Raw genomic sequence first — 10,727 nt, forward strand, 5'->3', positions numbered from 1 at the left:
GGTCCACAGCTGGCTCCGGCTCCCCTCGCACGCCCGCTCTGACCTCCTTCTCCGGTTCCCTGACTTGCTGCCTCTGCCCTCTTCCTTCCTGATCTTGCACATCCTCCAGACTCTGCTGAGCCCCGTGTTCCCCACCAAGGCTTCCACCAGCCCTGCAGTGGCCCTCCTGCTGTTTCTGGAAAGTGGTCTGGCTAGAACACCCCAGGCCACTCATGTGGTGCTGCGGGGCCCCTGCAGCAGCAGAGTCCAGTCGTGCTGCCACAGAGACTGTGTGGCCCCAAACCCAAGACAGTCCCCCTTGGCAGACAAAGGGTTTCCACCCTGCTGGAGCCCATAGCGCAAGCTCTGCGTGGTGAGGAGAAGCACAAAGAGAGGGCTTGAGCCCCCCCGTTGACCTCTCTGCTTCTCCATGTAGGGCCATCCAGAAGGCCAGCTGGCACTCGCTTGGTTTCTTGTGCTATTGGGTTTCCACCCTGCTGGAGCCCATAGCGCAAGCTCTGCGTGGTGAGGAGAAGCACAAAGAGGGGGCTTGAGCCCCCCCGTTGACCTCTCTGCTTCTCCATGTAGGGCCATCCAGAAGGCCAGCTGGCACTCGCTTGGTTTCTTGTGCTATTTCTGAAAAGTGAGGGAGAAAGAGTGGAATCTTGCGGGTGTTTACCTAGCGTGTGGGCATTCATGGCCATCTTGTGGAGATAATCCCAAGCCAATTCTAACACCACATTTTGTTCCTGGCCACCTGTGTACACACAATAAGTAGCTCCCTCTGCTTTATTCTTTCAAATCAACTGCAGATTCTCCCCCTTTAGGTATGAACTAGGGTTGAGCCAAGTACAGCCTAAGAAGAAAGGGGCTCCATCAGACATGTTGAGCATGAAACTTCCTTCAGGAGTAGGAGTCGGGGACACTATGGCTTAGCGGTGGCCGAACCCCCATGCACCAGCACAGGGAGCTCTTCTTCCACAGCTGTGCCCACCAAGGCTGCGGGCTCACAGACCACCTCCAGCCTCCGGGTGCCACCGGGCGAGGCACAGCCTGAGAAGAGAGGTTCGGCATGGCTGGCCTGGGGTGTTCATTCCCAACTATCACAGGTCGCTCATGGACTCAAACCTTCATCCCACCTTCCCTGATAAGCACCACCCAGCATCAGATATTTCTCAAAGGCAAACTCTAAGAACACCTGCTATTCTGCAGAACGGGCAGGAGACCTGGGAAGGAGTCGTGTCCTGAGTTCGAGAAGATAGATTATTGACTCCTCTTGGGCCTGGGTTCAGGTCAGCTTCCGGGGTGTGACAGGCTGAGTAGAGGCCATGACTAAAAAGAGCTTCCAGGGCTCACTCTCACCAGAGCCCCTGTCCCCGGGATCACCGGCTGTAGGAACGTGCATTCTGGTCACATGCCCCAAATTTTCTGAGTGACCAGCACTGTGCATGGCAGGACCCACGTGGCTGACGCTGGGCGTCCTCCCCCTTGGCTTCTGGGCCCTGGCTCTGTGTAGGTCTGCACCTCACACCCTGGAAATGCCCATTGAACAAGATTGTGGCCGACAGGGTAGCGGGCCCTCAGAAGGCCTCCCCTGTTTTAAGTCCTCCCCTGCTCTCTCCCATGGCTCCCTGGGCCTTTGAGCTGCTCCAGAAAGCTTTTCCATAAGATCTACAGACACCACCCCACCTTTGTTCTGTTTTTACTGCACTGTGCATGCTGGAAGCTGCTGTTAGAAAGAGCTGGCCAGTTTGAATACATCGCCAGTTTGTAGATGGGAATGTGGCTGGGAGAACTCAGAGAGCTGGACATAGCATGGGACAGTTATTTAATGAAGCCTCCTCCTTCTCCCTCTTTTCACCCAGCTCAATGACTCTGCCAAGCTGCTCATGGAGATGGACAAGCCCTGCCCAGCTGCTGCGTCTGGTTGCGACACCTTGCCTTCTGTCCCCAGCGTGGTGGCCAGTGTGGCCCCAGCTCCTGCTGTAAGCAGCTCGGGGGCGGTCAGTGCCTTTCAGCGGCGTGTGGATGGCAAGAAGAATACCAAGAAACGCCACTCCTTCACTGCGCTTGGTGTGACACACAGGTCCTCGCAGGCTGCCAGCCACAGGCATTCCATGGAAATCAGCGCCCCGGTTTTGATCAGCTCCAGCGATCCCCGTGCTGCGGCCAGGATTGGGGACCTTGCTCATGTGTCGTGTGCTGTTCCTGCCCAGGTAACATCCATGGGCCACAGTCGGCATCTGTGGGTCCTCTGGGGGTCCGTCCTGCAGCCTCAGCAGCCCCAGTCCCTGAACTGGTATGAAGGATGCCACACCAGACTGCCCTCTGGGGTTTGCTGCCTGCCATTGGGGACCCCCTGAGGTCTTGGTAAATGTTTGAGCAGTGCCCTGTGTGGTTCAGAAGGGGATCTGATGGTGTGTGAGGTGACTGTTGGTGTCCAGGGACACAGCATTTGAGTCACATCCACTCACCTCATGAGAAGCTCTTCTGTGTCTGTTGATTGTGTCCTGGAAGAGTCTTGGCTTAGTGCTAGTGGTGTGTTTTCAGCATCTCTGTAAAGCTTGGTAATCTCCCTTTCAACAGAGGGAGAAAGATCCAGAGTTCAGAACCGGAGTTAGTTAACCGCATTGTTTCCTACTTTGGTTGCTGTTATTTCTACAGATACCTTCTACATGTGACATAGATTCCACTTCCATCAGTCTCTTTGTAAATTTAAGTAACCAAAGCAACGTGTTTAAAGAACAATGCTAAGTGATTATCCGTAGCTCTGGCACAACCCATCACGGTGGTATGTGAAGGGCAGAAGTTGGTTAAATTTCTGCTTTGTGGATGCAGAGACTGTGGCCGGGGTGGAAGGGGCTCTCTAAGTGCCAGGCAGTGTGGGACGGGGCGGTGCCACCCAAGACTGAGGAGGGGCAGAGTCTCCGCACTGGGCTGCGGCCTCCTCTCCTCCAAGTCCTGCTCCCTCAGGACTGTGGAAATGTGCACAGGAGAGCCGGGTGGTGCCTGCGCTGTCCCTCCTGGTCTGTGCCTTGTCACCCAGTGGCCCGTCTGCCAGTCTCACTGCACATGCCCTCCAGGGTCACCTCTGAATGCCCCTACTGGGCCTCAGAGCAAGGGCACCCGTCCATGGGCCGCACTGGCAAAAACACCTATAAGCAACTAGCTGGGGGAGAACCATCTTTTTCAAAATTACAATTAACTCAGAAAACTTTGCAAAGAGAATTGTCTTTAAAAATTAGCCGAGCTTCTGAAGAATGGTAATGTGGTCTGGATGTGCCACATCAGCCTAAAAATGACCTTCCACGCACACCTGTGCACACGCACGCACGCACATGCATATACACATATACAGCCATGCACACACGTACATAACACATTCTGGATGTGCCACATCAGCCTAAAAATGACCTTCCACGCACACCTGTGCACACGCACGCACACACATGCATATACACATATACAGCCATGCACACACGTACATAACACACGTACACCCATGCACACAGCACGCACAAATGTGCACACACCTACACACATGCACATGCACACATAGACACACACCTGTGCACATATACAAACATACACCCGTGCACATGCACACACATATACCTGTGCAGGTGCACATGCACACACACATGCACATGCACACATAGACACACACCTGTGCACATATACAAACATACACCCGTGCACACGCACACACATATACCTGTGCAGGTGCACATGCACACACACATGCACATGCACACATAGACACACACCTGTGCACATATACAAACATACACCCGTGCACACGCACACACATATACCTGTGCAGGTGCACATGCACACACACATGCACATGCACACATAGACACACACCTGTGCACATATACAAACATACACCCATGCACACACACACACATATACCTGTGCAGGTGCACATGTACACACACATGCACATGCACACATATCCACACACCTGTGCACATATACAAACATACACCTGTGCACACGCACACACATATACCTGTGCAGGTGCACATGTACACACACATGCACATCACATATAGACACACACCTGTGCACATATACAAACATTCACCCATGCACACCCACACGCATATACCTGTGCAGGTGCACATGCACACACACATGCACATGCACACATATATACACACATACACCAGTGCACATGCACGTGCATGCATATATTCCTGTGCACATGCATGTGCATGCATGTAAACACACACTCATGCACACACCTGCACACACATCCAAATGCTGGTTCTCATCAGAGGCTGAGGTCGCAGTATTGAATGGTCACTGTGGTGTGTGGAGTGTTTGCTGCCATGACCTGTGTGTGTACTCACCTGCTCCCACAGGTGACCCACTGCTCCAAAGATCCTGGAGTTTGTGCCTTGAACCCATATACCCTAGGGAACAGTCCTTGGGGATGCTGGTGTGTTTTTCATAAGGGGAAAGGTTCAGCCCTGACCGGGACCCTAGCCCTGCCCCTGACTGGTGCTAAACTCTTCAAGCCTTGCTTGAGCACCTACTGTCTGTAACTAGGTGGTGGGCCAATGTGAGTAGGTGGCAGGCCAGCCTGGCCCTGCTCCCTGCTCCCTGTGAACATGCACATCTGCGGGAAAAGCCAGAGAGCGGTGGTTCCTGAGATAGTCTTTCTTGTTCTTTGATTGAACATTCTGGAGATGCTAAGTGAGAGGCACAGCCAAAACATGGGGCACAGGTGTCCTAGGGGGGCTGAGACTCAGGGGAGCTCGCCCTGTTTGTCACCAAAGACAAGGAGTGACAGCTCCAGTCCAGAGCTCAAATCCCTGCTGGTAGCCTGGGTGGCAGTTGGCAAAGGGGACACCGGAAAGTTGTGTCCTGAAACAAACTCATTCAGAGGGGAGTGGGAGCAGGTTGACAGGAGTCCCAAGAATGGGAAGGAGAGCGGGGGCCGGGCACGCCTGCAGCACTGGGCAGGGCTTACGTCTCCATGCTCCTAGACAGGAAGGCCACCTCGCTGCAGTCAGGGACCCCATCAACCAGAGAAAGAGAAACAGCCAGGGATGGGGGGGGACCTTATTCCTGATCACAGCCACACGAGGACCTGGAGTGGCCAGGCAAGAGCCGCCTTCCCAGGATATCTGGTCTCTGCATCCTGAAGCCTGAGATCATATGTCCAGTGCTGCCCTCTCAGGGCGTCTGGTCCCGTAATCTGTGGTCATATGTCCAGTGCTGCCCTCGCAGGGCGTCTGGTCCCATAATCTGTGGTCATATGTCCAGTGCTGCCCTTACAGGGCGTCTGGTCCTGCAGTCTGTGGGTCCTATGTCCAAGGTTCACCATCCCTTGCTGTGTCCTGGGTGTTCTGAAAAAGGAGTACAGCCAGGCCTCTGACGTCAGCAGCGCTGAAGGAGGCCCGGCGTTTTCTCCGGCACGTTCTGTCTTGCCCATCATGTGGCTGGACACACGTGCAGGCTGGGTCCAGCTTTCTCTGCTCCTTCTGGCATCTTTGCCCACATGCAGCTCTTCAATGGCTTCAGCCTCTGTGTCATACAGGGCGAGTGACGCTTTCAGGCTCTGTAGTCTGTGTCTGCTGTAGAGAGCCCTTGGACCAGGAAGGGAACAGGTTTTTAAAAAGGTATTTGTGCACTCCCTTCCAGAAGGATTAGGATTAGCTTATTGTCAGTGGGACTGGGATCCTGGGATCCTGGGATCCATTCTCCAGTACGTGAGGTAAAAGTCATGGCCAGGCTGTGGACTTTAGTTGGGGTCGCTGCGAAGGGACCCAGGTCGGACAAAGCAGGGGAGCCTCTCGGTGTGCCACTCTGACCCAGCTGCAGGGAAGCGGAAGGGAGCCATATGCGGGTGTGAGCAGGGGTGGGCTGCCACGCGCCACCCCACTGCCCAGGCTCCACCTTGTTCTGTCTGTGCCAGAGACCCAGCCCTGTGCTGTGGCCTGCCATGCTTCCTAGTTCCTGTCACTTGCTGGACACCTATGTCTCATCAGGATGTCTCCTGCCCTTACGACTGGCCCATGGCTGCCATGGCCAGCCAGACACAGGTCTCACAGTCGCTGCGTGGATCCTCCTCCCCCCACTCGCCCTGGGAGAGTGAACACAGGCCCAGAATTCTGTGGCTAGCAGGTGGCACTTGGACTTTGGGGTCATCGGCCTGGAGAGGTCCAGCACATTGCATATATGTGTTTGTCCATGGAGGGTGGCCTGCCGTGCCAGTGCCAGTATTGTGGGGAATGGGAGCCCACAGGGCATAGGGTGACACTGGCTGGGTGAGGGTCACTGCAGCAGCCAGCTCCCGGCCCCTCACACAGACATCTTCACGACAAGATGAATTCCCGGCCCCTGGGGATTGGGAATGGGGGAGACTGGCGTGTGAAGTAGACAAGGCCGGTTGTCTAGGACCTACGCCTACCAGTCATAACCTTTAAATGGGGACAGAGAACACCGTGGCTGCCCGTGACCTGGTGTCCTGACTTTGTGTTGAGCGCCAAGCTCTTCATGCACAGCATCAGGTGCTGATGGTGTTTCTTTTGCTGCTATGAAGAGATAGGAGCCGTATCCACAGGTTTCTGCCTGTGCCTCTGGGCCATCCGCTGGCAGATGAAGGAGGCACACATCAGGGAATGTCCCTGGCATGCCCTTGGCATGGTGAGTGCCAGGAACTGTAGGTGGGCACATGCTGGCCTCTGCAGTGCTTGGGTGGCTCCTGTGTTGAAGCTACGTCCTGTGGGGATGCATGAAGGGCTCCTCATGCATCCCAGCCTCTGGGACCATTGGGGTCCTAGGAGATGAAGTCAGAAGGGCCCTGGGACAGCATGAGTTGGGCAGGGAGGGCTGCTGAGGCCCCTGAGGTCAGCTTCCTCCAGGAAGTCTGTCCACGTCTGCTCAGGAATCTGGTGCAAATATTGCCCTGGCTCTTGGGGTTGCCTCACTCTTCCCCCCCTCCCCCCAGAGCACGCCCGCTCTGCCCTCCTGCCACGCAGCCCTCACGGACCCTGTGCCCTCCACACTGGCTCTGCACCCAGGCCCGTATGGCCAGACTGTGAGCTCTGCTGAGGCACAGGGCGCCTTCTCTCTTTGTGCACTTGGTGTCAGGGTACAGCCGGCACACAGCCTCTCAGACAGATGGACAGATACATGGGAACACTGAACTGGAGCTGAACAAAAGGGTTTTTCAAAGCCCGTCCTACCTGCAGCCTCTCCTGTAAAGGAGGCGCTTTCTGTTTGAAGGCAGGATAGCCAGCCTCTGGATGAGCATGAATATTGTGCATTCTGTGCAAAGCCAGATGGTGACACCTTTGGTCCTGTGGACTCACCCAGGGAAGGGAGGCTAAGCAGCTACTGCACACCTTCCTGCCATCTATGGCCCCAAGCAAACTGGATCCTGAGATGGGGAAAGCTATGTACAGAGACCACCTGTGACTCTTCTTCATGGAAAAAAAAAGGTTTGGGGCAAAATCAATTGGTTCACAGCTGAAATTTGCAGAGCCCTGAGTGGGTGAGAAATGGATACTATAACTTCCTTTACAGACCTCCCTCCAGTGTTTTAAGATTCTGACTGCCCAAACTGGAGCAGTTTTGTGGATGCCATTTTCTCATATTCCACCCTCCCTTTTCTGTCTGTTCTCCTTAATAATGCCATGGGATGCCTGGTTATAGTTGGCCACAGATGTGACTGGTCAGTGCCAGCTGTTGGCCACTAAGACGAGCGCAGAAACTGGAGGTTCATCCTCGCATCGTAGACACCTAGAGCAGGGGTCGGCGGACCTTCTGGTGGAGGGTCAGGCAGCAGTTATCTTAGGCTTTGCGGGCCTGTATTCCCTGCCACAGTGAATCAGCTTCTCTCCTGCAGGGTCAGATCGGCCAGAGGCCACAGTGAAGGCTGGACATGGCTGGCTGCCAGTAAAACTTCATTCACAAAAGCAGAGGAAGGGCAGTGACACGGCCAGCCCTGGCGCCAGCAGCTCAGCTGCTCCAGACTTAGACAGCCCTTGAGCAAGTCCGGAGCACCTGGGAGAGGAGGTGGCCTGTGGGCAGCAGTTGTGGCCTCCACCTTCAGTGGCGAGCACGTGTTTTGCTCGCTGACTGAGAGAACGGTGGAGGTCGTGTCGGCATGGAGCACAGCCGGCTTCCTCTCCAGGGCAGACCGTCTCACTCAGACGCCTTGGCCTCTGCCCGGCCCCATCGTCCCCCTCAGGGGGGCCTCTGGCTGCATGAACTGTTTGCTGCTCTTTGCAGAACTGAGTGGAAGAATCAGCCCATAAATGTTGTATTCTGAAGTTTTCTTTAGGAAGCAAGTTCATAAAGGTCTGGTTTACACCGTGCATAATGGAGTGGTAGCAAGTGGTGAATAAAACATGCTCATTTCACTGCTCCTTGGGGTGATGACAGTGTTTTCTGGACTTGTATTAAAAATTAAAATGAGGAGATGTTTCTTCTCTGGGTCTGTCTGTGCCATAGTGTCTAGGAGAGCTGCTCAGAGCACTGGCAAAGCCTCCAACCCACAGATCCCTGTTTTCCCTTTTGGTAATTCCAGTGGGAAAATAATATGGCCTGGGTCCCAGCTACTGCTTAGGGGCCTGTTGAGATGCATGGAGGGGCTGCCAGTGTCTGTGAACAACCTGATGATTTAGAATCAGGAACCATTCCAGTGGGAAAATAATATGGCCTGGGTCCCAGCTACTGCTTAGGGGCCTGTTGAGATGCACGGAGGGGCTGCCAGTGTCTGTGAACAACCTGATGATTTAGAATCAGGAACCGCAGCCAGAGCTGACACTGGGCTTCCCAACAGGGAGGCTAGATCTTCACGATGCAGGTCCCTGTCACAAACGGCTGCCCATTCTAACTGACAGCAGCTCCAGGGGTGTGTGCCTGCTCACCCGTGCACCCTCTTTTACAGGGAGAGAAAGGAGGTGCAGCCGCCCAGGCGCCTGCCTGGCTTTAAGGCACGGGGGCACCGTGGTGCAGGACGGCCTGCTCCACACACAGGAGCAGCGTCAGCCGGCTCCCGGCCACTTCCCTTTTCCAGCCCACACCGTGGTAAATCCTGTCGGATGAGGGCATCCTTTCTGACCCCGTCCTGCCAGCGGACCCTGCAAGTGGTGGGCTCATGGGACGTGCTCGTGGCCTGTGTGTTTGAACATGAGGCCCGCAGGAGTTGCTGCAGTCGTTGTTCACTGGGGTCAGCGACTCCAAGAACAGACAGAGTCTCCGCATCCCCGCGTAGCTGGCCAGCGCCTCCAGAGCTGCAGAGCAACTCATCATAAATACAGTCGTCCCTCTCTGCCTGTGGGACATTGGTTCCAGGACTGCCATGGAAACCAAAATCCATGGATGCTCAAGTCCCCGACATAAAGTGGTATAGTGTCTGCCCGTGACCTGTGCACACCCTCCCGTACACTTAAATCATCTCTAGATTAATGATAGTATCTAACACAATGTAGGTGCTATGTGAATAGTTGTACTGTATTGGTTTTTATTTGTCTTATTTTTTATTGTTGTATTGTTTTTGTTTTTATTTTTTAGTATGTTCTGTCAAGCAGTTGGTCGGACCTGTGCATGGGGAGGGCCTGCTTTATCTCAGGACAGAGGAGTTAGTTAGGGACGTGGAGGTGGCTCCTTATAGCTCTGTACCGCAAAAGTCTTGTCAGGATGCTGATTATTTGGAACCTCGTGTGACACCTTGTACTGAGGAGTTTCTCACCAAAATAGTTGAAAGGAGAGGTCCTTTCCCTGGCGATTCCTGCTAGGGCTTGGCAGTGGCTGGCGGCCTCTCAGGCTCCTCAGAGGCCCTGGGCTCTGGGCAGTCACACGGTGCTGGGAGGGCCGTGGTCCTCAGTGGTTCACAGTGCAGCTGGTCTGTCCACAGGAGTGGCCTCTGCCCCCTGCACCAGCACCCGCTCCTCACCTGCACCAGAGGATGGAACGAGCCCTGTCTGCATCGGCGGCCACAACGAGCGACCACCCCCTTCTTTGCACTTTTGGTTTTTATATCCTGAAGGCAGGGCTCAGCCTGGGGTCGCACCTGCTCTGCAGGGCGTCACAGTGCCACTCACTCTGGGCCCTGCACTGTGCAGTGGCATGAGGAAGGAAGGGCCACACTGGAGCCACACTCAGCTGAGTGTCAGCTTTGGACGTCCCTCCTCCTGACCTTTCAGAAGAACGCAGCATGATCTCTCCCTGCTCCCCCATTCCAGCTCCATGTAACAGCTGTCTGCAGGAGCCATGTCTTGGCGTTGTAGCGTTTGGAGGGTAAGGTGGCCAGCAAAGCCACCAGAATGTCCCTCCCCACAGCCATCCTGAGGTGCTCGGCGTGTCCTCTGCATGGGCCCTGTGGCTGCTCTGCCGTCTGGGACCCTGGGTGCCCCACAAAGTCCCATGGGTCTCCCGACACCCGGCCCATGGGGTGCTTTATGTTCAGCTCACCTGGGGGTGTCAGCAGACACCACAGAAATGCAGTCCTGAGCCTTAGCATGCTCTGGCCAATTCCACAATGTCCCTCTGCCTGGCAGACGGAAGCGATTTCCTTCATGTGCCTTGGACACACTCATCATTCCCTCCTACTGGGTTGTGTCCTGGGTGGCTTGAGGATGCTGGGGAGGTGGGACTAGTGTGCAGGCAGACTCCAGGCACATCGTGGCTCCACACAGTCCCCGTCTCTGCTCGGGCTGGTGCTTTCCTCGTGCTGTGCTGGTTTGGGCTGGTTTGGCTGTTTCAGGGGAGTTTATTTGGACAGG

General features: G+C 55.1%; 1 protein-coding gene across 1 annotated transcript in view; it reads left to right on the forward strand.

Moving 5' to 3' along the window:
* Window positions 1-415: 415 nt before the first annotated feature.
* The window catches only part of SH3RF3 (SH3 domain containing ring finger 3), a gene marked incomplete at its 5' end in the record, with an annotated part of 99,187 nt that continues 88,875 nt past the window's right edge, over window positions 416-10,727 (forward strand). Inside the window, 3 exons of the mRNA XM_008591821.1 lie at window positions 416-504; window positions 568-622; window positions 1,817-2,195. Coding sequence (XP_008590043.1) covers window positions 416-504; window positions 568-622; window positions 1,817-2,195 — 523 coding nt within the window. The remainder of the gene's footprint in view (window positions 505-567; window positions 623-1,816; window positions 2,196-10,727) is intronic.

Source organism: Galeopterus variegatus, unplaced genomic scaffold, assembly GCF_000696425.1.
Source record: "Galeopterus variegatus unplaced genomic scaffold, G_variegatus-3.0.2 Scaffold7322, whole genome shotgun sequence".
Classification (NCBI taxonomy): Eukaryota; Metazoa; Chordata; class Mammalia; order Dermoptera; family Cynocephalidae; genus Galeopterus; species Galeopterus variegatus.